At 42.8% G+C, this 27,956-nt stretch overlaps 1 protein-coding gene across 9 annotated transcripts; it reads left to right on the top strand.

Moving 5' to 3' along the window:
* The first annotated feature begins 1,425 nt into the window (after positions 1 to 1,425).
* Positions 1,426 to 27,655, top strand: LOC111957211 (FAST kinase domain-containing protein 3, mitochondrial-like). 9 transcript variants are annotated; one of them, XM_070436662.1, is made up of 14 exons: positions 1,426 to 1,514; positions 2,075 to 2,123; positions 2,580 to 2,654; positions 10,417 to 11,281; positions 11,570 to 11,885; positions 12,509 to 12,696; positions 12,813 to 12,961; positions 18,784 to 19,000; positions 19,292 to 19,451; positions 19,608 to 19,699; positions 22,121 to 22,195; positions 22,358 to 22,979; positions 23,222 to 23,336; positions 23,621 to 27,655. In XM_070436662.1, the coding sequence occupies exons 4-14, from the start codon at positions 10,459 to 10,461 to the stop codon at positions 23,705 to 23,707; spliced, it is 2,844 nt and encodes a 947-aa protein (XP_070292763.1). In that variant the 5' UTR covers positions 1,426 to 1,514; positions 2,075 to 2,123; positions 2,580 to 2,654; positions 10,417 to 10,458; the 3' UTR covers positions 23,708 to 27,655. The 9 variants fall into 9 exon arrangements, with proteins under 9 accessions (XP_070292763.1, XP_070292762.1, XP_070292761.1 ...); XM_070436661.1 differs by having other exon boundaries at positions 1,426 to 1,565; positions 2,079 to 2,123; XM_070436660.1 differs by having other exon boundaries at positions 1,426 to 1,565.
* Positions 27,656 to 27,956: the final 301 nt, after the last annotated feature.

Here is a 27,956-nt window from a genome sequence, read left to right as displayed (position 1 = left end):
TCCGGCTTTTGAGTGTCATAATGTCTCGCAAAAAAATGCAATTGGCACCCTAGTCATGAAATATTAGTTTAATATTACCAATAATTATATTAATTTCGACAAAAATCATGAAAAATGAAGTTTTCTTACAAGTGTATATGGTTAAGCATGATTTTAATCTGCGAGAGAAGGGCTACCCCTGGTGGAAAGAGGCTGTACGGCACAAAATGAGTTGCAAATGCACGCTGTATGTTACGTAGTGACACGTCACGATGCAACATACAGCGTCGGAGGGGTCCGTTTTTTCATCTTTTCTCAAATACTGTTAGTCCATTACCATGTCAATCAACGCTGAATCGAAACGTAGTTCACACCCCGGATTTTGATGCCAACACAGTCACTACAGTCCCATTCGTTTTCATTGCAGCCTCGTTTGAATGTCGGTTACGCACATTTGTACGGAATAGGGTGAGTTTACATTATCCCTTCAGTTGGGAGTTTCAACACAATGCAGCGGTATCAAAAATGATCTTGATTTCTCTTTTGAAGGGGTCTTTTAAAACCTTATATTGCCTTAAACCACATAGGCCAAAATGCTAAACTGACCCTTCTTTCCTGATTCTCCACATATATTAACAGCAAAAGTGAAAACATTCTACTACTTAAGATGCACATGGATTACACCACTGCTTATTACAATGTTGTACGCTTACTAAAGAATAATACTTTTGAATATACAGTCAAGCTTACACAAATTTTACCAGTACAGCAGTATATGATGGGTGGAACCCCCCCCCCCAAAAAAAAAACCATTTACATAGAAAGAAACAACAAATGAAACAAGAAAGCAATTATTGGATCTTCTTTTTTTCAAAATCTTAGCATTTGATTTTAAGAAATGTGTGTGTATGTTACATATCAGACAAATATAAGCACCCATCAAATTCTTCTTCTCCTTATTCTGTCTTGCTGTGTAAGAGAAAATGCAGCTCTGTTTCTACCTCTCTCAGGGCAGAGTGCACACAGCCTGCATGTCCTCTCTGGGCAGCCAGGTCTGCCTGTGACGCCCGGTTTCTACAAGGTTATAAGTACCATAATGAACCTAGGGTATCTACGGCCAGGCTGTGTTCACTGAGTCTGTACATAGTCAAGTCAGTATTTTCCTCAGTTTTCTATTAGTCACAGTGATCATACATCTGTTACAGAGTACTACTGCATACCATTCAAGTGTGCTTTGGGTTCTCTCCAACAGGTGATATTTACATTTTATTTTTGTTATAATTTGGTTGAGCCAGATTGTCTGAGTGCTGTCCTAAGGCTTTATTAGTGAATTGAGCCCACCAATAGACTGAGGGGCCTTTTCTGCCGTCATCATACTCCTCCAGCCCGGTAGGTGGCTGTAATGCACCAAATGTTGGCAAAGCCATCAACAGAAGAAGACCAAAAGGTTGCATGCTGGGAAGATGGGCGACACTGAGGATGCTAACGTCGTTAGTAACATGGACTGAGAGGACGGGGAACCGAGTCGTCTTGCGGTAAATGACATCAATCGTGTTTCAAAGTGTAGATGCGTCTAAGCTACCAGGGTAAAGTCTCCGTCGGTCAGTGTGAATATACACCAACCCATATCCACTGCTGCTGGGCAGAGCGAGTCAAATTGTATTTTTAGCAGTATAGCTAAAAAACTATCTAAGGTACGCAACTATAGTACCTTAGATAGTTTGCAAACGACGGTATCATTGCATGGACGGCCACGACCAATAAGTTAGAGTATTATGCCATTATTAACTTTTAAGTGAAATCGTCAATATAGATTGTCAAGGTTTTCACTGACGGGCTGGTTGTCACTCCTATGTTTGACAGCTAACACTGCTGGCTAACGTTKATTCGTCACCGGATTAGATAGTTAGCTAACTAGTTAATTTACGTAACTAGTTAAGTTATCTAACAGTAGGCGTCCCATCAAGTCCCTTGGGCTACCAAGCGAAATATCCCTTTGATAAAACTTCGTTAATAACCAGCTAGCTACTACTGAGCTTTGTGGTAAATTATTGGGAGTGTCACTGTCAGATGAAATGTTATTGTTCCCTGCTAGATAGAACACCACCACCCATCTGGATATCTATCTTCTGCGTTGACATCATGTAAGTATGTTCATCAATGAGTGATTGTCATGACATTATATCAATAGTTAGCAACTCTAGCTAGATACCTTGTTTATCCAGTGCTTTTTACATCAAGCCATACGATGGTAACGTAGCTAGATGTAGCGACCTAACTAATGGCCTCTGACAGCATCCCCGGATTATGTGTTAAACGCTCTACAACAAAGCTTTCTTAGTGTCCAACAAGCTTTCTCTGCCCTTAACCTTGTTCTGAACACTTCCGGTAATGTGGTTTGGTAAGAAGAATGCCCCTTACCCCACAGGTGTGATTACTACCTCCTGAGGGTTTAGAGTTTGAGGTAGTCACCTCATACAAGTACTTGGGAGTATGGCTAGACGGTACACTGTCCTTCTCTCAGCACATATCAAAGCTGTAGGCTAAAGTTAAATCTAGACTTGGTTTACTCTATTGTAATCGCTCCTCTTTCACCCCAGCTGCCAAACTAACCCTGATTCAGATGACCATCCTACCCATGCTAGATTATGGAGACGTAATTTATAGATCGTCAGGTAAGGGTGCTCTCGAGCAGCTAGATGTTCTTTACCATTCAGCCATCAGATTTGCCACCAATGCTCCTTATAGGACACATCACTGCACTCTATACTCCTCTGTAAACTGGTCATCTCTGTATACCCATTGCAAGACCCACTGGTTGTTGCTTATTTATAAAAACCCTCTTAGGCCTCACTCCCCCCTATCTGAGATATTTACTGCAGCCCTCATCCTCCACATACAACACCCGTTCTGCCAGTCACATTCTGTTAAAGGTCCCCAGAGCACACACATCCCTGGGTCGCTCGTCTTTTCAGTTCGCTGCAGCTAGCGACTGGAACGAGCTGCAACAAACTCTCAAACTGGACAGTTTTATCTCCATCTCTTCATTCAAAGACTCAATCATGGACACTCTTCCTGACAGTTGTGGCTGCTTTGCGTGATGTATTGTTGTCTTTACCTTCTTGCCCTTTGTGCTGTTGTCTTTGCCCGACTATATTTGTACCCTGTTTTGTGCTGCTGCCATGTTGTGCTCCTGCCATGTTGTGTTGCTACCATGTTGTGTTTCTACATGCTGTGTTGTCATGTTGTGTTTCTACATGCTGTGTTGTCATGTTGTGTTTCTACATGCTGTGTTGTCATGCTGTGTTGCTACATGCTGTGTTGTCATGTGTTGCTGCCATGCTATGTTTTCGTCTTAGGGCTCTCTTTATATAATGTTGTCTCTCTTGTCGTGATGTATGTTTTGTCCTATATTTTTATTTATTTTTATTTTTAATCCCAGCCCCCATCCCCGCAGGAGGCCTTTTGCCTTTTGGTAGGCCATCATTGTAAATAAGAATTTGTTCATAACTGACTTGCCTAGTTAAATAAGTTGCTGAAAATGTTCCTGGCCCTAGTGAGTGTGTGTAGTGAACAACAATAATGGAATCGGTAGTTCGCCTTCAAAATAAGTCCCCCCATTTGATACTGATGCAAACAGAGACAAATAGTGAAAACATGCCACACTTGTACTAGTTAATCCTAAACAAGGTTGGAATTAGGCTTGGGTGGTAACTGGGGTATTTGGAAAAAGCCAGGGGGTGGCTTTTCAATACTGTTGAAGCTATTTCGTTGAAGTTTTTTAATACATTTGAAGTTTTTTTTGCTACTTTTTATTAGGCAAATACATGCAGTCAACTTATGCAATATGTTAGGTGATGAAGGACATTGCGTTCTTCATTTCACTTGTTATTATTCTGAACAAAAATATAAATGCAACATGCAACAATTTCAAAGATTTTACTGAGTTACAGTTCATATGTGACCCGTTTCAGAAAAATAGGCATATGTCGCGGGTCACTACTTCACTTTTCGAACATGTAAACATTTATGTGTCTTAATAACTAACTTGTATGCCATCTGTAAATAATAATACAATTGTTAAATTACGAGCCTAGTTGGTTAAGCCACAGAAAAAGAGAGCAACCTTTCCGCTAGCCATGATTGGCTGAGAATGAGTAGGCTGGACATGCAGAGAGATTGGATTGGTCTGCCATATAGCACGCTTCCGTCTATTTGAGCTGGTCAGTATGGTAATACTGTCTAACGCAGCTTTAAACAAAAATAGTATCGCGTAGTAAAAGTGTTGCTTTCCACTTTCTGGAGGACCGAGTTTAGTGTAATTCGAGTATGATAGCTAAGTAGATGGAGAAAACACCTGTCTCCAGATTACATCTTCAAACTAATGGTAACCATGGCATCCGAGACAGGAGATGCGTCCATCTATGATGTAAAGTGGTTTCATTTCAAGTCGAAGTGTACTGTTAGCTAGCTAACGTTAGCTGGCTGGCTCACTAGCTAACGTTACGTGTATGATTTTATTATTCGCATCTCAGAGCTATGGGTCTCAACCACAAAATACACATTTGTTATCAATAGCTATTTCGAATTTAACGTTAAAGTAATACTTCCATATTTTGGGTAATATCCTTCTTACCCAGAGTCAGACGAACTCATAACATTTTTGTCTCTGCATGCAGTTTGAAGGAAGTTGAAGGTAGCATATCGTTAGCTTAGCAAAATGCTGGAAGTCTTGGTATCTACTAGCCAGCTCCTCCAAAAAGCAGGTTAATAGACCTAACTCCTCCAAAGCTGGGTGGTTAGCACTAAGTATTCTTTACAAGTCTATATGAAATGATAATATATTTGTTTGTTTGAATGTTTTTTTTTTAAACTATTTGTCTCATCCGCTGTGATGGTGGGCTGGCTCAAGGATAGGCGGTGCATGAGTGTCAACACAGCTTCACAGTTTCAAACGTGTTTGCTAGATATCAAGTAAGCAAAGTGTGAGAAGACGTCAACGATAAACCCTACAGAAAAAGAGTTCATCAACAGACTGTCATTGCTCGTCCAAAGCAATATTTTTATCTCGCAGCAGTGACTGTGAAGATTGTTAACACTGCTGGAAGTATTTTCAAGCTACTATTACTAGCTAGCTTACGTAGCTAAGTGTGAGGAGATTTGTTTTACATCGATGGACTACCATCACTTGTCCAATATCGAGAATGGTTTGTGGATGTCCTCTAAAAACGTGCAATTACAAACCAAGGAAGTGGTTGGCTATAATCTTTAACAAACTTCCATTGAATGATCCGGACCGATTGAAACTATGGCTAGTTACCCTGAATGTAGATAACACTCAGAAAGTTAGTCGTTTGCGCTAATTATTTTATATATTTTTTACCTGGGCATTATAGAGCCCCACAGTGGAGGTGCCATAAAATCTAGCGGTCAAACAGAGAAATGGTTCCATTTTTTTTTGACCATTCATTTTTCCCATAGGGGATTTTAGAAACACTTAAAATAAGGGTTGTGTTTCATGTAGGCTGACCCTGGCGTGACGTTTTGATAACCATGTAAATCTCTCTCAGACAAGATTACTTTAATCAATATATTCCAATTGAAAATGCTAATTAGCATCAAAGTAGACATCATGCAAAAATACCTATCCCTGCTAGCTCCTGCACGTCATCTCTAGCTGATACCTTTTGCTAACAAGTATTGTGTAAATTTCAAACTTGTTCCAGACAGTTCACACAATTGTAAAGAAATGTATTCATTGCTACTAGGGCTGTCAAAGTTAACTCGTTAATGCCGTACATTTTTTTGCCGTCATTAACCTCTCTTGGGTACGTGAGACGTTAGCGTCCCACCTCTTCAACAGCCAGTGAAACTGCTGGGCGCCAAATTCAAATACAGAAATACTCATTATAAAAATTCAGAAAACAAAACATATTTTACATAGGTTTAAAGACTAACTTCTTTTGAATCCAACCACGGTGTCAGATTTAAAAAATGCTTCACGGCGAAAGCATACCTTACGATTATTTGAGAACATAGCCCACTAGACAAATCATTACAAACAGTAACCAGCCAAGTAGAACAGTTACACAAGTCAGAAATAGAGATAAAATTAATCCCTTTGATGATCTTCATATGGTTGCACTCAGCAGACATTCATTTACACAATAAATGTGCCTTTTGTTCGATAAAGTCTCTTTATATCCAAAAACCTCCGTTTTGTTCGCGCGTTTTCTTCAGTAATCCACAGGCTCAAACGCAGTCAAAACAGGAAGACAAAAAAATCCAAATTGTATCCGTAAAGTTCATAGAAACATGTCAAACGATGTTTATATTCAATCCTCAGGTTGTTTTTAGCCTAAATAATCGATGATATTTCAACCGGACAATAACATCGTCAATTTAAAAGGTAAACAAGAAACGCACTCTCTCGGTCTCGTGCATGAAAAAGCTCTGTGACACTTTAGGGTCCACTCATTCAGACTGCTCTTACTTCTTCATTTATTTTCAGAATACAAGCCTGAAACAATTTCTAAAGACTGTTGACATCTAGTGGAAGGCATAGAAACTGCAATTTGAGTCCTAAGTCAATGGATACTGTAATAACATTGAATAGAAAACTACAAAACCAAAAAAAAACGACTTCCTGAATGGATTTTTCTCAGGTTTTCGCCTGCCAAATCAGTTCTGTTATACTCACAGACACTATTTTAACAGTTTTGGAAACTTTAGAGTGTTTTCTACCCAAATCTACCAGTTATATGCATATCATATCTTCTGGGCCAGAGAAGCAGGCAGTTTAATTTGGGCATGCATTTCATTCAAAATGTCGAATGCTGCCCCCTACCCTAGAGAAGTTAATGCAGTTTCTTAGTTTGACACCCTGAACCATCTATTGTTCAAAAAATGCACTAGTCTGACAACCACTTTACTAGCTAGCTATTTGTATGACTGAATGATGGAGAATGCTAGTAACCGGCTTTTAAATGGCAAATTCAATTTCAAATCACTCCCAGGTGGCTCTCTGGATTAAACCAAAGTCATTTGCATCTACTGCAAGGCTGAATTTGTTTGAATGTTCATTATCATTTACAAGTTCAACATACTTTTGATGCCGGAAATACAAGTAAAGTCACTAGTAGCAATGGAGGACATCTTCGGCTGGCTAAACTAGAAGAGAGGCCTATGGTCAAGTCAACGAGCAGCAGGCTAACACAAGCAATAGCCAAGTGGATAGCTACAGCGTGCAGTCAACATTGTGTAGGACGAAGGGTTGAGAAATATCATTCGGATAGCATCGAAAGACTCAATTTATGACTTACCCTCGAGAGCGTCCGTCGTCACAAGAATACACGAGCTGTATGAAAGCTGGAGGGCTTTGAAAGCAGAGGTGTTGAAACATGCAAGGGCTGTTGCTCTCACGGGAGACCACTGGAGACTACAGTAATCACAACTACTTTGGGGTTACTGCGAACCACATCAATGAAATCTGGAAACTGCATTCACACGCTCTGGCCGTAATGAAGACCGAGGCACTATGCTGAAATGTGCGCCCGGCATTTCATGGATCTAGCAAAGCAGTGGAACATTGAAAACGAAGTAACCACAGTTTGCACGGAACATGATTGCAGCTGCGAGACATCTGGCTTTTGTGCGCAGTGCAGGACAGGTGTTCAGTCTCCAAAGGTCCATCACAGTGTCCCTACAGAACAGCGGGTTCGACAATACCGTAGCCAAATGCCGAAAAATTGTTGGGCATTTCAAACACAGCGCACCAAACGCTGCAGATCTAGGACAACAGCAAGTTGCAAATGTGCTAAAGAAGGAGTCACTCGCACAAGATGTTACAACAAGATGGAATTCCACTCTAGAAATTGTAAAGCATGTCCACAGAAACCAACAACCACTGAGAGATGCTCTGAGCCAACAAACGAATATCACCATGCCAACCACAGCTAAACTGGAGAAACTGCAGAAGCACTACTGGAGCCCTGTAGGTAATATTCTTTATCTCACTATTAGTGTTATAATAAGGTGTGTGCGCGCGCGCCAGGGAGGGAAAAGTGTGTGTGTGTGTGTGTGTGAGAGAAAGCGAGAATAACACGTCTCTTGACTGAAGTGATTTTGAATGATCTTTCAGTGCAGGTACTTGACTTTACTTCTGGGAAGAGAGTAGTACTTTTCCTGCTCAGTGGCGTTGCCTGCTCTAGGTCATCTCCTTCAGGCGATGGAGAGCTCCGAAAATGACACTGCCTACATGGTAAGATTCAAGCTGACATTCACAACAGACCTGGAGAAACACCAACCTCACATGGCTGGAGATCGCCACAGCACTCGACCGAAGGTTTTAAAGACCTGAAGTGCCTTCCTAGACCTGAGAGGGGTGAGGTGTGGGCTTTGGTCAGCAACTTGCTGAAGGAAGAGAGGCCTGCACAGCAACCTGATTAAAGCAACAGTCAGAGCCACTGAAGAAGAAAGCTGCTTCTGAGTTCTTCTGAGTATGACTCTGATGAATAGGTGGAGTCCATGGAGAAATGTATGGAACGTTACAAAGCAGAGTCCAGCATCATCATGGAGGACTGTCCACTACAGTGGGGGTCACAGCATGCAGGGCCACACACCAGGCTGGCCTGCATTGCACGAAGGCACCTGGCATCTCCTGCTACGTCAGTACCTTTTGAGAGGTTGTTTTCACTCTCTGGGAATATCGTGCCAAAGAAGAAAGCAGCTTTATCATGTGAAAATGTCAACAGGCTTGTTTGTATTTGCAACTGGCTGAATGAACTTAATAAAAAAACAGCCTTGAGTCTTCTTGGTATGACGCTACAAGCTTGGCACACCTGTATTTGTGGAGTTTCTCCCATTGTTCTCTGCAGATCTTCTCAAGCTCTGCCAGGTTGGATGGAGAGCGTCGCTGCACAGCTATTTTCAGGTCACTCCAGAGATGTTTGATCGGGTTCAAGTCTAGGCTTTGGCTGGGCCACTCAAGATCATTCAGAGACTTGTCCCGAAGGCACTCCTGCGTGTTCTTGGCTGTGTGCTTAGGGTTGTTGTCCTGTTGGAATATGAAACTTCGCCCCAGTCTGAGGTCCTGAGTGCTCTAGAGCAGGTTTTCATCAAGGATCTCTCTGTACTTTGCTCTGTTCATCTTTGCCTCAATCCTGACTAGATTCCAGTCCCTGCTGCTGAGAAACATCCCGACAGCATGATGCTGCCACCACCATGTTTCAACGTAGGGATGGTGCCAGGTTTCCTCCAGACGTGACATTTGGCACTCAGGCCAAAGAGTTCAATCTTGATTTCATCAGACCAGAGAATCTTGTTTTTCATGGTCTGAGAGTCCTTTAGGTGCATTTTGGCAAACTCCAAGCGGGCTGTAGTGGCTTCCGTCTGGCCACTCTACCGTAAATGCCTGATTGGGGGAGTGCTGCAAAGATGGTTGTCCTTCTGGAAGGTTCTCCCATCTCCACAGAGAACTCTGGAGCACTGTCAGAGTGACCATCGTGTTCTTAGTCACCTCCCTGACCAAGGCCCTTCTCCCCCGATTGCTCAGTTTGGTCGGGCGGCCAGCTCTAGGAAGAGTGTTGGTGGTTCCAAACTTCTTCCATTTTTAAGAATAATGGAGGCCACTGTGTTCTTGGGGACCTTCAATGCTGCAGAAATTCCCCAGATCTGTGTCTTGACACAATCCTGTCTCGGAGCTCTACAGACCATTCATTCACTCTCATGGCTTGGTTTTTGCTCTGACATGCACTGTCAACTGTGGGACCTTATATAGACAGGTGTGTGCCTTTCCAAATCATGTCCAATCAATTGAATTTACCACAGGTGGACTCCAATCAAGTTGTAGAAACATGATCAATGTAAACAGGATGCAACTGAGCTCAATTTCGAGTCACATAGCAAATACTTATGTACATAAGGTGTGTTTTTTTAAATATATGTATAAATTAGCAAATATTCCTAAACCTGCTTTTGCTTTTTTGTTATTGGGTGTTTTGTGTAGATTGATGAGAATTAAAATAAAATAAAAAATCATCAATATTAGAATAAGGCTGTAACGTAACAAAATGTGGAAAAAGTCAAGGGGTCTGAATACTTTCCGAATGCACTATAGGTATAGCTTTAAGACTATAAATTACTAACCACCCAGCTTTGCACTAGTTGGGTCTATTTCCCTGCTTTTGAGAGGAGCTGGCTAGTAGATACCCATAGACTTCCAGAAATTGCATTAAGTTAACGATATACTACCCTCAACCTCCTTCAAACTGCACACAGACAAAAAAAAATACTAAAGTATCCCAATTTCACCCCTAGTGTGTACATGTACTCTGTGACCCTTCAGGGATTCTCACACATTCTAAACTGGAGTGCGTTTTATTTAGCCTATTTCTTCCGTCTCCTCTCCTCTCTCTGTCCCTTCCTCTCTCCCTGTAGGTGTAGTGTGCAGTGCCCCAGCGGTGGACTAGCCTGTGTACTATGCTGTGGCTGCACCCCGGCCCGGGCCTCCTGAGTTGCGGCAGCATCATCATCCCCTCGCCCCTCTGCCCACGACACGCCCGCCGCCCTAGTGTCCTTTCCCTCGCCGGCATGTACGCTACCCGCCTGTACAGCTCAGGGGGTGGGGGAGGAGGAGGGGGAAAGCCAGGGCGCCGGCCGGGCCTGGCGGGTAGAGGGCTGCCCATGCTGGAGAACCACCACCACCCTCTCCCTCCACACCACCACCCCCACCACGTGCACACTCCAACCCCCAGCTACCCGCCCCTCTACCAGGGGCGACCTGACCCTCACCGGGGGCCCCATTTCCACAGTCACCACCACCAGCAGCACTACCACCCGCACCTGGCCCCCCCTCCTCCGCCTCCCCTCATCCCCCTGTATGCCCAGCTACACCACCACGCCACTGTTGGTGCCGCTGGCAACAAGAAGAAGACGTGGAACTTCATCCACGAGAAGATGAGCTACGACACCTTCTTCACCATGAAGCGGCTGATAGAGCGCTCGCGTCGGGGCGACGAGGTGCTGCGCTGGGTGACGCAGAACCCGGGCAAGATCTCGCACAACCACTACCCCATCGCCCTGCAGAAGATCGGCCAGCTACTACAGGCCGGGGCTGCAGGAGGGGGCGGTGGTGACTCGGAGGCAGCCCTGGTTCCCAGAGCCGGTGGAGGAGCGGAGAACGAAGGCAGACAGATCCTGGAGCATCAAGACTTCCAGACACTGTGCAACGCCATCGTGAGCGACTGTGTCAAGTTCGACAACTTCAGCATCGTCAACTGCCTGTACGCTGTGGCTGCACTAGGTGAGGCTAGGTGGTCGCATGGAGGCAGTTTGAAAGTAATATTGCTTGTGCAGGTTAATCATCGTTTTTATGCATTTGATATTATGAATGAGACATGAACATAGTGAAATGCTAATGCTAATTACTGGTTTATACGTGTATTCAATTGTTTTCTTATGGATATGAAAGGAAGTATTGTACATAACCCTGAATGCAATATTTTGATATATAAAACAGACTATATTCGTTATAAAGAAACGGAAGGAAGGAAACCAAATAAACCCTTGAACTTCCCATCTCCTCCTCTAGGCCTTCCCAGCGACTCGCAGGTGGTGCAGGTGCTGGAGGCAGAGTCACAGTCGCGGCTGGGCCAGTTCAACCAGAAGGACGTGTCCATGGTGTTCAGCTCCAGCATGAAGCTGCACCCCAGCAGCCAGCACCCCCTGACCGAGGCCTGCCTGGCGGGCTTGGAGAAGAACCTGGAGCGGGAGCGCCACCCGCAGACCCTCTTTCTGCTACTCTCCTACTACCGGCTCAAGTGGCACTCGCTGCAACCCACCGACACTACGACGGCCGGGAACGTCGCCAATGTACGCCCCAACCCAGAGCAGCTTCTGGTCAACAGGTAGGTTTGGTATGATGGTTAATGACCCGTTTAGGGTAATACAGACAAATGTATATAACTTTACATGTTGTATTTGGTTCTCTTGTTTGCAAGAGGTCCGTTCATAATTCATTACTAGCCATCCAAGTAGAGGCAATGCAGGGTTATGAAGTACAACTGAGTTGCTTTCGATAGGAAATCAATGGAGACAATGTTAGAGCCATGCCTTAGAGGTACACATTCTTTTGACCCCATTTTTGTTTACTGAACACGACACAGGTCTAGCGTGATGAGTTCCCGAGTGTCATTTCAARGTTGGTTATTATTGTGATTAAAAGCAGTTATCGCGATACTTGGCGATATCGCGATAATGTCTTTAATCGTCATACTTGGTCAAATCGTGACGACCGCTTTTATCACAATAATTTACTTTGTATCATGATTCCAAATTCCACCATTGTCAGTTTTGACTAGGTGATATACAGCTAAGACCGGAAGTGACTTTTTCGCAGCAGGTATTGAGAATTAGGTTAAGGTTAGGGCTCGTTAAAATGCTCTCTTAACCAGCTACAAAAATTCACTTCCACTTGTAGCTGTACTCCATTTAGTAACAACCACCATTGTCTCGCTTAACCTACCGTCAGGAAGATCCTGCGACTGGTCAAACACACACTGGCTAGCGTAAGTGGTGTGCGCGACCAGGAGATGGCGCTGCTGGATGAGATGCTGGCTGTGTGTGCACGTGAAGCTGGCAACAAGAGCCTAGAGCTCATCTTCAGCTCGCACCTCTTCTACCAGAACAGGCAGGAGAGGTTTGTGTGCAGCCTGGCTGGTGAGTTTTCCTTTCCTCCCTTCCCCCTCCTCTGCCACTATCTGGCAGCTGTTTAATCTGCCTTTTCTACATATTTCTATAATTCCCAAGATAACAGTCTGCTCTTTTCTCGATAGAGGAACTGCCTGAAAAAGTGGACAGCATAACCCCATTCACCATGGCCCTCATTGCCAAATACATTGCCCGCCACCGGCTCAGAGAGATTCGACTTCTTGACACCATCGCTGATTTTCTGGTCAAAAAGGGCGAATACCTGGACAGCAAGGTAAGGAGGCCCACTCATCTCTAGAAAATCTCTCATACATTTAAATCACTGTTGAGCAACTCCGGTGTTGCGACTGGGCATACTCTATCTGTTTATTACTGCTTATTATTGGGCATACTGTTTTTTTAAGAATGGCTATTATTACACCTGAAATGTTGGTCATTTACTAGGGATGGGGGTTTGAAATCATTTCACTATTCGAATAGTAACATACATTTTAGTCCGATATCCGGATACTTGCTAAATACATGTTCTTTTTAAACTTATGTTTTTAACCTGAGCACTGCTGCGTGAGGGAGAGAGGCTGCCACTGCCGAGGGGCCGGTGTGTGCGGGAGCGAGCAGACAGAGAGAGAGACACAGTAGCCATGGCAACTATAACCAAGACTAGCTAAATTGTAGCAGTCACAATGTTATTTATCATCCCATATAACAGTGCCTGTCTTGGCTGGAGTAGCCCAGAGAAGCTAAGCTAGCTAGGCTAATTGAGGCTACATGCTGCGCTTTCTCCCCAACGCCATTCAGATATAACAACAGCCTACCTGTTGGTTGCTCATTGTAGCCTACTCCTTCTCATTTCGCCAACTTTTAATTCCCTCATTTTATTCCATCTTGCATTCCATTAGTTAACTTTCACTCCACTTGCTACGCACTCAGCCTCTTTAACGCTTTCATTGGCCAACATGAACAATCTACAGATGTGAAGGCTACCGGCCTTGTTATGGGGCGCACGTCATAGAAACTACATGGAAACGATAGTCGTTTTATTAAATTAATCATTTGAATGTCATTTGTATGTCATCAATGCACAACTATAGATTTCTTACATACTCATTATTATTATTATTATTATTATTGTGGGGCTTGCGAAACAAGAGTCCCAAGTTAAATCTTATACATACTTCTTCTTATTCTTTAGCATTCAACCCCTCTTACACCGTTTAAGCTAGAAATGCCGTTCAAATTTTAAAACATGTAGACTGGTCTGGATTGAGTTGTTTGTATCCAAGTTGTTGTTTTCCTTTTGGCCCGTCTTCATTCACTTTCATGGGACTTTTTTCAACATTCTAAATTGCCCCCATTGTGACATCACTTCCAACATTCCATTTCCTGTAAATGCAACTATGCAACTTTTGACACAAATCAGCTACTTCAACCACTTCGCCAACAACTTAGACAAGTTAGAACATCTACTTCTCTGCTTTTCAAATCTGTTTGCGGAACAAAAATATCTGCTACGTATCTAACGATACTGCTGTTACAGTAACACGTTTTTTTACCAACTTTTTCCAAACTGCTGTTTTTGACCACCTCCAACTAGTCAGAAACTTAGGGCATATACAATCTTCCACTACTTCTTTGCGTTTCAAATCGAAAACCGATTAGGAATAGCTCCTAGCAATCAATAGATAGAGCTACTTAACTCATCAACTGCTTTCTTTTATAGATGCACTAAGTCATATTAGAAGCTAGCAGATTCATTACTTACCAACAACAGCTGCACATTTCAATAAAATTGCATCAAGTTTGAAGTTCACTTTCCTTGCTTTGCCAAACAACACTATCATGAATCTAGCAAATACGTTTTGTGGGTCAGAGTGCAGTATTTATTTAGCTTCATTGCACAAACGTTTGTTAGCATGTTCCTCACAGTGGCTCTAGCCGTGGAGGGAGCAGGCCTGCCAAGGCAACTGTTTGCCTAGCAACACATGCCTCGGAGGGAGAAAACTCTTTATAGCTTGACAAATTCCCATGATTTGTGAATCTGTTTCAAAAATCGAACCGGTCAAGCACATGCCCCATTCTCTAAATAACTGGCTATTTTTCCTGTCTGTAAAGAAAAGGGTGGGCTGTATGTTGATCCTGCTGCTCTGATTGGATACAACAAAGGTGTCTACTGAACTACTGACAACAACAACACTACAACTGCTGACCACAACTACTGACCACATCTACACAACTGACCACAAACACACAATTATTGACCACAACTACTGACCACAACCACACAACTGATCAAAACCACACAACAACTGACCACAACCACATAACTACAGACCATAACTCCTGATCACGCAACTACTGACCTAACCTATTGACTACTGACTATGACTACGGCTACTGACATTGACTACTGACTACAACTAATGACCACTAATGACCATAACTACTGAACCACACAACTACTGACCACTAATGACCATGACTACTGAACCACACAACTACTGACCACCCATCTTCTGACCACACAACTGATCACAAATAGAACTACGGACCACAACCACCCAACTACGGACCACAACCACCCATCTACTGACCACAAACACACAATGACTGACTGCTAATGACCATGACTACTGACTACAACTACTGACAACAACCACACACTACTGAACCACTCAACTACTGAGCACAACTATACAACTACTGACCACAGCCACACAATCACTGACCATTAAACTACTGACCACTGTCAACAACCGCACAACTACTGTCCACAACCACACGACTACTGACCACAACTACTGAACAAAGCAACTACTGACCACAACCATTGACAACAACCACAGACTACTAACTACAACTATTGACCATGACCACTGAACCACACAACTACTGAACCACAACCACACAACTACTGAACCACAACCACACAACTACTGAACCACAACCACACAACTACTGAACCACAACCACACAACTACTGACCACACAACTACTGAACCACACAACACTGACCCACAACAACTACTGACCACACAACTACTGACCACACCAAACACAACTCTGACCACAACAACTACTGACCACACCAACTTACTGACCACACAACTACTGACCACACAACTACTGACCACACAACTGCTGACCACACAACTACTGACCACACAAACTACTGACCACAACCACCACAACTACTGACCACATAACTACTGACTACAACACTGACTACAACTACTGACTACAACTACTGACTACAAACTACTGACTACAACTACTGACTACAACTACTGACTACAACTACTGACTACAACTACTGACTACAACTACTGACTACAACCATTGACAACAACCACACACTACTAACTAAACTATTGACCATGACACTGAACACACAACTACTGACCACAACCACACAACTACTGACCACAACCATTGACAACAACCACAGACTACTAACTACAACTACTGACCATGACCACTGAACCACACAACTACTGACCACAACCATTGACAACAACCACACACTCCTAACTACACATATTGACCATGACCACTGAACCACACAACTACTGAACCACATAACTACTGACCACACCACTACTGACCACAAATACTGAACAAAACAACTACTGACCACAACCACATGACTACTGACCTCACAACTACTGACCCACACAACTGACAACAACCATTGACCACAACCACACAACTACTGACCACAACCACACAACTACTGAACACCACAACTAATATTTCTGAAGTAATGTCCGTTTGGATATTTGACACATCCCTATTATTTACACACATTGTGTGCTCGTACTTCTGACACCTTGTAAAGAGTGGACGCTACTCCATAGTAAAAGCTATAAATTATGCTTTATTGACAATTCTCAAAGCATGGAATTAACAATGCAATATTTCCCCATTCCACAAGAGGCCCTGCTGCCCCCTAGCTGTCAAAAACCTCAAATTTGGACTCATCACACCAAAGGACAGATTTCCACCAGTCTAATGTCTAGTGCTCATGTTTTTTTGGCCCAAGCAAGTGTCGTGGAAATTAATACTGAGAGAGACTTTGTCATTTCTTCAAACAATCATCTTTATTTAATATCGATTAATTACTGCAATAATGATACTAGTCAACTCAACAGTCTTGAATGTTGGGCCGAGCAGCCTAACCCTTACAGACAATTCAGAGTTTTTATGTAGCTGACACTAAAGATGCTTAGTCATGGTTCGGTCCACCCCTCCCAGGCATCCAAACACATTAGAAAAGAAGTAAAGAAATTCCCCAAATTAAGTTTTAACAAGGCTCACCTATTAATTGAAATGTATTCCAGGTGACTACCTCATGAAGCTGGTTGAGAGAATGCCAAGAGTGTGAAAAGCTGTCATCAAGGCAAAGGGTGGCTATTTTAAAGAAATACGTATGCTACTACGTATGTGTTATTTCATAGTTTTGATGTCTTCACTATTATTCTACAATGTAGAAAATAGAGGGGAAAAAACCTGGAATGAGTAGATGTGTCCACATTTTTGACTAGTTCTGTATATACACTACCGTTCAAAAGTTTGGGGTCACTTAGAAATGTCCTTGTTTTTGAAAGAAAAGCACATTTTTTTGTTCATTAAAATTAACATCAAATTGATCAGAAATACAGTGTAGACATTGTTAATGTTGTAAATGACTAATGTAGCTGGAAACGGCAGATTGTTTATGGAATATCTATATTAGCGTACAGAGGCCCATTATCAGAAACCATCACTCCTGTGTTCCAATGGCATGTTGTGTTAGCTAATCCAAGTTTATCATTTTAAAAGGCTAATTGATCATTTTGGCTCTAACCAGAATAGAAAGAGTGGGAGGCCCCAGTGCACAACTGAGCAAGAGGACAAGTACATTAGAATGTCTAGTATGAGAAACAGACGCCTCAAGTCCTCAACTGGCAGCTTCATTAAATTGTACCCGCAAACACCAGTCTCAAGAAAAAGCCCTATCTCAGACTTGGCCAATGAAAAGATTAAGATGGGCAAAAGAACACAGACACTGGACAGAGGAAGATTGGAAAAAAGTGTTATGGACAGACTAAGTTTGAGGTGTTTGGACCACAAAGAAGAACATTCGTGAGACGCAAAAAAAATGAAAAGATGCTGGAGGAGTGCTTGATGCCGTCTGTCAAGCATGGTGGAGGCAATGTGATGGTCTGGGGGTGCTTTGGTGGTGGTAAAGTAGGAGATTTGTAGAGGGTAAAAGGGATCTAGAAGAAGGAAGGCTATCACTCCACTTTGCAACTCCATGCCGTACCCTATTGACGGTGCTTAATTGGAGCCAATGGGGTGAAATCTCTTCAGATTACCTCAACTAATTGACAACTAGAATGCCAAAGATTCTTTGACAAAAGCAAAGTTTGAAGGACACTATTATTTCAATTAAAAATCATTATTTATAACCTTGTCAAAGTCTTGACTGTATTTCCTATTCATGGAAAACAAGGACATTTCTAAGTGACCCCAAACTTTTGAACGGTAGTGTTTTATTGTTTTATATATTTTCCTTTTATTTTTCCCTAACCCTACCTCCCCTGTTTGGAGTAAACTAATGGACAACACCACTTAGGCTTCTACATCCAGTTTATACATACTATATACATTTTACAGACACAATATATTTTACAATAGTTATCTTTTGTTTGTTTTTAGTCCCATCCTTCAGCTACCCTCAACAACTCCCCTCTATCGCTGAAGACCATCCATTTTTTTCTATTTGCCATATATTTTTCAACTGTGCTGTGATGTTTCACAAACTTTCTGAACCTTTCTATTCTTAGTTTCTACAGATTGTAAATCAAAGATACATTTTTTTGCTAACAGTATTATTATATTATTGATCGATCGACTGACTTTTTAAATCACCCAGCAGTGCTATTTGCAGAGTTAGCTCCCYGCAAATGTTGCAATTTTTCAGACATTCCTGAACTAGCGACCAAAAACAAGCTACATATGGACAGCACCAAAACAATTGATCTAATGATTGTCTCTTCGCAGCAAAAATTGATACTTGGTAATATCACGATAATGGTTTTTCTCTTCTCCCCACAGGTTATCCAGAAGCTGGTGTTCCCCTTCAGCCGGATGAACTACCTGCCGTCCAACAAGGTCCAGTTCTTCTCCAAGCTGGAGGTGGTGCTGGAGCTTAAGGCCCTGAGCTCCCCGCTAGCCACCGTCAATATCCTTATGTCCCTGTTCCAGCTGGGCCATTTTCCCGGCCTGGTGCTGCACAGGGTCTTCTCCACCGCCTTCATCAGCAACGTCACCAGTGAGTGGCACGCACACACGCGCATATAGTGATCATGCAACATCAAAGAACAGCTGTGTTTCATTTCTTTTGACTTACCCCTTTCAGTAGACACAAGAAACCACAAGCTGACCCCTAATAAACAACTAATGAACACACACATAAATGAACTGATGCATGAAGTGGAATAGTACCCCCACATACCCCCACCTCAATCCCATTCAGTTGTATGCGATTCATTTGAATGGCCATTTTAGACAGTTGCTCTCGCTCATGTCTTTGTTTTTGCGGATCTTGTTCCCCCATTTGTAGACAGTCCTTATGCTCTGATCGTGCTTCGCTACTTGTCTCTGTTGGACGCAGCGGTTGAGCTGGAGTACCAGGACTACACCGGTCCACGGCTCCAGGACACGCACAAGGTGCTCATGTTTGACCACGCGCTGACCGCTGATGAGGTCAACCGCAAATACAGGTACGGTGCAGTACTAGAGTGATTGGTTAACCAACTGTTAGTTGGTGCACGGTCATCTATTTTCTTCATTGAATTATGTCTGCCTTTTCATTGCAAATCCCAGTGAAGCATGAAAAGTATCTGGTTGACATGAGTGTATTTGTGTGTGTTTTTCAGCTACAAGGGTCTTGTTGCTGAAGCCCTCAGACAATTGGTTGGAGAGCATGGCTACAAGCAAGATGAAGTCCTGGCCCCTGGGTATTACACAGGTACATTGAACAAACACCAGATTGTGTGTTCAACTCAACAGCCACTGTAAGATAGAGACCTGCACGGGTCCGTTTTTTTTTGAGCCGCACCTGCCCCACACCGGCCTTTATCAATTCCGAACACCACCCGACACCAGGACAGATTTTTCTCAACATCCCGACCCACCCAAGTAGAATTGTTCTGAGAGCTGATCCGTGACACACACCAAATAACACCAATTTATTTAATTGTTTTAGATCAGGCTAGTAGGCTATTTTTCCCCTCCCTGCATTAATTAATTTGTCTACATGTATAATCAATATTGGGATAAAGGAAACCATGCCATGAACTAAGAACAATATATTATTATTTTCACAATGAGATGCGGCACATTGACAACTTGAATCGCTCTGGGGGAAAAAGCGTGTTCTAATTAGCTTTCTTACCGAATGAAATCCTATAGCCAACAACAAAACAAGATATTAACATTTAATATGATAATCAAATAGTTTAATTGAAACTTAAGTAAACAATTCCCAGAATCGAATATAGGTTTCAAAAATACATTTATTTTGTAGGCTATAGCCTAACTCAAACTTTTACCAGCCGCACTGGTTTAAACTTTTATTTAAGCAGCTAAGTTGACTGAAAACACATTCTCATTTGCAGCAACGACCAGGGGAGAGGATGGGAATGATTGAGCCAATTGGAAGCTGGGGATGATTAAGTGGTTATGATGGTATGAGGGCCAGATTGGGAATTTAGCCAGGACACTGGGGTTAACACCCTTACTCTTAGGATAAGTACCATGGGCTCTTTAGTGACCACAGAGAGTCAGGACATCCATTTAACTTCCCATCTGAAAGACTGCACCCTAAACAGGGCAATTTCCCCAATCACTACCCTGGGGCATTGGGATATGTTTTTAGACCTACTGGCCCTCCAACACCACTTCCAGCCGCATCTGGTCTCCCATCCAGGGACCAACCAGGACCAACCCTGCTTAGCTTCAGAGGCAAGCCAGCAGTGGGATGCAGGGTGGTATGTTGCTGGCAAATAAACTTGATGTGGCCTGCGTAGCCTATGGTCTAAATGAACAAAAGCCTGAATTAACGTAATAATTCACTGATAATAAACTGAATTAGCCTATTGTAAACGAATACGGGCTTGCACTTTTTGCAGGCTGTGTATCTATCTACTGGGTTGTTGTCCTTGTCCACAATGACTCCAAAATCCTTCCAAACCGGAGATTTCACTAACGTACCACCTGTTTCCACTAAGGTGTATTTCATAATCTTTCTATTTCTCCAGTAACGTTAGCCATTTTCACGAGAGCTACGCTAGCCAGGAAAAGTAGGCTAAGCTTGGCAATGTATTCTCACGTGGGGGGATGAAACATACGTTTTCAGCACCACACGAATAATGGACAGTTCTCTGATTCACTGTGTTCATGGCTTGTGCCCTACAGTATACAGCTCTGGGGAAAAAATTAAGAGAACACTGCAAAATTATAAACTTCTCTGGTTTTACTATTTATAGGTATGTGTTTGGGTAAAATGAACATTTTTTGTTTTATTCTATAAACTACTGACAACATTTCTCCCAAATTCCAAATAGAAATATTGTCATTTCGAGCTTTTATTTGCAGAAAATGACAACTGGTCAAAATAACAAAAAAGATACAATGTTGCCAGGTCAATCAAGGTGTGGATGGAGGACGACCAGATCAAGACCCTGTCATGGCCAGCCCAATCTCCAGACCTGAACCCCATTGAACACCTCTGGAATGTGATCAAGAGGAAGATGGATCGTCACAAGCCATCAAACAAAGCCGAGCTGCTTGAATTTTTGCGCCAAGAGTGACATAAAGTCACTCAACATCAATGTGAAAGACTGCTGGAGAGCATGCCAAGACGCATGAAAGCTGGGTATTGAAAATCAGGATTATTCCACCAAATATTGATTTCCGAACTCTTCCTAAGTTAAAACATTAGTATAGTGTTGTTTAAAAATGAATAGGAACTTATTTTCTTTGCATTATTCGAGGTCTGACAACATTGTATCTTTTTTGTTATTTTGACCGGTTGTCATTTTCTGCAAATAAAAGCTCGAAATGACAATATTTCTATTTGGAATTTGGGAGAAATGTTGTCAGTAGTTTATATAATAAAACAAAAAATGTTCATTTTACCCAAACACATACCTATAAATAGTAAAACCAGAGAAACTGATGGACTCTTAATTTTTTCCAGAGCTGTATGTCTGCCTCATCACTCGCATGATGTTGCGAATTCAATTCTGTAACACAAGCTCCTGGGTTTGTAAAACATTACCTTGTTTTCAAATGTTTCTGACCCGTAATATAATTGTTCAAACTGCGAGCCGACACGCGGGTTGAAAGAATGTTTTCATTCTCACCCACCAGCAGAGTTCTTTTGCAGGTCAACCGCGGGGAACCGCGGATATCCAACCTGATGCAGGCTCTATTGTAAGATACCACACAGTTGAACACAATGGTATAGCATTATGTAGTACTGTAATCTCTTTGGGGTTATAGAATTCTGAAAACTTTCACAAAATTCCCAGGTTTTCCTAAATTCCAAGTTTGAGGAATATTAGGGAAAGTTTCAACCCTAAATGTTGCAACCCTAATCCTCTATATCCCCATTCCTTTTTAGACTTCCTGCTGTGGATTGATGGCTCTGGCCGAGTTCTCCCTATCCGGGCAGGGACCTCGCTAGTTATGGCCCCCAAAACCCCAGAAGGATCCGCAGCCGTGACAGCCCTCACTTCAGACTTTCAAAAGTTCTCCCCCTTCGCCCCACTTGAGGTAGGGGGGGACCAGCGACCCGTCGAGGGGGACGATGCGGTGAACTTTCTGCCCTACCACATGCAGCGAGGGGCAAACCCTTCCTCGGCCCAGAGGGCGGGCCCTAACGGCGGGGGCCCTCTGGACTACAACCCTTACTACACGTCGGCCGATTACTACTCCAGCCTGGCCAAGGAGCACTCTTTGGAGAGCCAAGACAGCTCCACGCTCAGCAGCCCTCCCTCAGACAGCCTGGCACATCCAGGGGCCTCCGGGGTAGGGGGATCTGCCACGGCTGCCCCCAATTCCCTCTTCCAATTCTCCATTGGGAAAATCCTGGAGGACGAGGGAGGGGCGCAGGTGGGGCCGGCGAGTCAGGGGCTCAACTGCGAGCTTCCTGCATTCTATGAGGCAAACGGGGACGTGAAGCCCACCTCACCACTTCAACTGCACCCGGCTGATCGAGCTGGGGACCAGCGGCAGCTCAAGAGGTCAGTGCTGATGGGATCCCCAAATCTGTCCAGTCAGATTTCTATCCTTATACTACTCAACTAAATGCTTGATAATGCATCAGTGGAGCAATGCAAGTTAGCGAATAACTTTAAGAAATATTGTTTTGCTGGGAGGTCTGCCATCTTTCTACCGTCTTTTGCCACTTGTGTGATTAAGGAATTTATTTCTAAATGAGAAATAATTTGTTAGTTGCTATATACCACTTCCTTTCTTCTTTCAGAGTGGTTATGTCGGTGAATGACAAGTGGCACTACTGTCACAACTCTGAGGTGCTGGTGGGCTCCCGGGCCATGAGAGACCGTCACCTGCTGCTCCTGGGATACGTCATCCTGCAGGTGAGCCCATACCATCTTAAAAACCACATTTTCTTTAACCATTTTATAAACCACATTTAAATTCTTACAACCACATTCTCAACCAAATGTCAGTATTCCCTTACCTCCATTACAATCATCCGATGACGCTTTTGAATTGGCAACTGCTACCTGGCAACTGGTCTACTAATGGTCCGCTTTGCCCAAATAAGTAAAAACAAACCGTGTTACTGACATCCCTCCTTGTGTTTTCTCTCTCCTCTGCTCCTCTTTTTCCTCACTCCCTCTGTTCCTCTATTCCACAGCTGCCGTATCATGAGCTGGAGAAGCTGAATGGTATAGAGGAGGTGAAGCAGTACCTCCACAAAAAGCTCCTGGAGGTCCCCTTATGACAACAAAAGACTTGAATGTGTGTGCGAGTGTATGCCATTTTGGCTGCTTGGAATAGGGCGGTTGTTGGTGGGATTGGGAAAGGGGGCTTTGTTTGTGGTGAAAGACAAACCCTGGTCAAAGTCTAAAACGGACGAGTTTCTGGCAACTTGCGTTTATCAAAATGGCGTTAGCCTATTTGCAACCTGTCACGTCCCCAGTTGATGGCATGTGTAGTATCAGGGTGCCACGCTTGTTGTCAATGCAATCTTGTCATTGTCACTTCACAACGGTTCAAATCTAATTGTTATTGGTCGCATACACATCATTTGTTAATGTTATCGCGAGTGTAGCAAAATGCTTATGTTTCTAGCTTCAATAGTACAGTAATGCCTAAAAATACAAAAACAATACACGCAAATCTAAAAGAATGGAATTAATAAATAAATAAATATTAGAACAAGCAATGTCAGTCCGAAACAAAAAAAAGAACCCATATATACAATAAATGAGTGGATTTGGCTATCTCAGCCCCATCTGTTGCTGAAAGGTGTATAAAATCGAGCACACAGTCATGCAATCTCCATAGACAAACATTGGCAGTAGAATGGCCTTAGTGAAGAGCTCAGTGACTTTCAATGTGGCACCGTCATAGGATGACACCTTTCCAACAAGTCAGTTCGTCAAATTTCTGCCCTGCTAAACCTGACCCAGTCAACTGTAAGTGCTGTTATTGTGAAGTGTAAACATGTAGGAGCAACAATGGTTCAGCCGCAAATTGGTAGGTCACACAAGTTGACAGAACGGGACCGCTGAAGAGCGTAGCGAGTAAAAATCATCTGTCCTTGGTTTCAACACTCACTACCGAGTTCCAAACTGCCTCTGGAAACAACGTCAGCACAAGAACTGTTCATCGGGTGCTTCATGAAATGGGTTTCCATGGCTGAGTAGCCGCACACAAGCCTAAGATCACCATGCGCAATGCCAAGCGTTGGCTGGAGTGGTGTAGAGTTTGCTGCCATTGGACTCTGGAGTAAGGGAAATTCATTCTCTGGAGTGATGAATCACGCTTCACCATCTGGCAGTCCGACAGACGAATCTTGGTTTGGCGGATGCCAGGAGAACGTTCCCTGCCCCAATACATAGTGCCAACTGTAAAGTTTGGTGGAGGAGGAATAATGGTCTGGGGGGCGGTTTTTCATGGTTCGGGCTAGGCCCCTTAGTTCCAGTGGAGGGAAATCGTAACGCTGAAGCATACATTAAAGACGATTCTGTGCTTCCAACTTTGTGGCAACAGTTTGGGGAAGGCCCTTCCCTATTTTGACAATGCCCTCGTGCACAAAGCAAGGTTCATACAGAAATGGTTTGCCGAGATCCGTGTGGATAGAATTTGACTGGCCTGCACGGAGCCCTTACCTCAACCCCATCGAATATCTTTGGGATGAACTGGAACGCCGACTGCGAGCCAGGCCTAATCACCCAACATCAGTGTCCAGGGGGGACCAACTCCATATTAATGCCCATGATTTTGGAATGAGATGTTTAACGGGCCGGTTGTCCATATACTTTTGGTCATGTAGTGTAGAAGCTGTTTTTCAGTCTCTTGGTCCCAGCTTTGATGCACCTGTACTGTCTCCGCCTTCTAGATGGTAGCGGGGTAAACGGGCCGTGGCTCGGGTGGCTGTAGATGTCCTGGAGGGCAGGCAGTGTGCCCACGGTGACGCGTGGGCTCACAGCACCACCCTCAGGAAAGGCTTGTGGGTGCGGACGGTGCAGTTGCCGTACTAAGCGGTGATACAGCCCGACAGGATGCTCTCAATGGTAACATCTGTAGAAGTTAGTAGTTGTCTTAGGGGCCCAAGCCAAATTTCTTCAGCCTCCTGAGGTTGAAGAGGCGCTGTTGATCTACGGACTACTTCTAATATAGCGTGACAAAATAGTTGTGTTCATTTTAGATTTTGACCAGCGTATTTCTATAGTTCTAGTTTTGATCATGGTTTGGTGTGGACGAGTGGGAAGTAAGTTGTTGTTGTTATTGTAATAGTCATACGGAGATGACAATATTCTGGTGGTGTATGAAAAAAGAAGTCCCTTTTTAAAAAATATAAGTTTTATTGAACTGCAGTTGTGACGCATGTCGGGACTACTTTGGTTGGTTGGGACTGCGTAATAGGTTCCCCTACGGACGTCAGAACCGCAACTGTTCATTCGGATCAAATGTAACTGGGTGACATGGGGTTTGAGACTAACAAATGGGGCCTCTTCATTGTGTTTTTGAATCCTTGTGTGCAACGTATGTAGACGAATGGACTGTAGGATGTAAATGAGGGATGAGGATGGATAAATTAAGTTAATGAAAAAAAAGTGTTATATATTTTTGTCTTCACTAGAATGGCTTTTCCAGTGTCCAGAACTAAGCAATGCATGTTGGATCGTCTATTTTCTACTTGGTCTCTTTGTTTTGTCTTTGGTACTTTACTTATGACATTCAATGAATGACTTCATTCAGAAAGGAATTTGTGATTCCTTAAGTGAGTTTCCACCATTGCATTGACAATGAAACAAGTTTTCCAGTGGGGAATTGCTAGATACCAGTCTAGTTAAATTAGATGTGTTGTCAGTTCCATAGTACAGTGAGTGTATTGCTATGAAATAGACAAGTGGATACAGTTAATCTGAGAACCTTTTTGTTATCTCAGTGGCATTTGAAATGGAACCCTGACCTAGGTTTCGCATGATTGAGTTAATGTGTTAAGTGATGCAGTGATTTGCATGGACAAATTGCAAATTGGTGTTTGATACTGGACTTGCTGACAATGACCCATTTTATTTTGAGTTTTTGTCTCAAAGCGATACAAATATTTGTAGAGACAGTCCATTACCTTGTTACACGACCCCGTAAGGTAGGCAGAATTGGCCTTTTTGGATTTGTAATTGTGGTTTCACCCCAGTATTACTAGGTGTTTTGTCTTTGCTCTCAGTTTATGTAGCCGATCAGGAAGACAATAGGGTAACGCCAAGGCTTTATATTTACACTAGATGACGCTGTGATGAAGTCACCGTGCCTTCATCTTGACACTCCCCAGGCAAAGCTAAATGCAATTGTTTTAAGGTCATACCAAGGATCATTTTACTATTTGATTTGGACTGAAGACCCCTTGAAGTATAAAAAAAAAATAGTAAATTATTTGATAGAAAGAAATTGGGCCTTACTACTATTAGCCCATGCAAACGCATTGTATAACATTCACTACATAAAACAGCTAGCCCCCCCCAAAAAAAATCTAAAGGAAGTTTGTTCTGAAGTATCAGGATTTTTGTTTTAAAAAATGTTTACATGTATCTAACCCCTTTTTTGGCACTAAACAGTGTCCATATATAATTCCATAAATTTGTTCAACTGATACCAGGGGACCTTCAGGCCAAAACAAACCGACATATACGTGTTCGTGAGAGTCATGTTTCCATAGAGGGTTCATAATAGTATGTAGGCCAAACTGTTCGGATGCCACTGACAATTTTGTGAGAAGATCGATTTTCGGGATGTCTCATGGTCTTTCACCGCAGATGTGGAAGTGTGAAATTAGGCGGATGTGGTGGATTGAGATGCATCCCATGCATAAATAACAGATTTTTAATGGGGATGTTTTTATTATGCGGAGTTGTGGACATCGACCTTACGGGGTTTATATTAATGAATGCATTTGTAAGGATCCATGGGCTGTTCTGAATGCTTGTTGCAAGTCTTTACAAAGCACTATAAATGCATTATGCACAGGTGGTTGTATTTATTGGTATCACTCCTGGTACAGGGGATGTGTGTGTGTGGCTGTATTATATCTGGGGAAAGACTAGTTTGGAGATTGTTTATATATATATATTGAAATGTCTGTATAAAAACAAGAGCAACATGTCATTTTTGTTTTGTGAATTATGTACATTTTACATAAAGACAGTATGAGCAATTGTAATTTGATTGTTTAATGGAAAATTGCATGACTTAATTTTGACATTGATGCATCAGAAAAACAGAATTTAAAGGTGGACTATGCAGAAATCACTGCCATTTCCTGGTTGCGAATATTCTAATAGTTTGCCTAACTAATTTCAGTTAGTGACAAAACAAGCTAGTATATAGTGTAGAGAATCATTGTACCATTGAAACTGCTATGCAAAAACTGAAGACCGGGAAGCATAGAAATAGATCTACCGCTTCTTAGACTTGCTTTCAGTGAGTGATGGATCTGTAACACACATTTGTGAATTTGGTCA

This window comes from Salvelinus sp. IW2-2015, linkage group LG32 (genome assembly GCF_002910315.2).
Source record: "Salvelinus sp. IW2-2015 linkage group LG32, ASM291031v2, whole genome shotgun sequence".
NCBI lineage: Eukaryota > Metazoa > Chordata > Actinopteri > Salmoniformes > Salmonidae > Salvelinus > Salvelinus sp. IW2-2015.
This window is presented reverse-complemented; position numbering and strand designations above follow the sequence as displayed.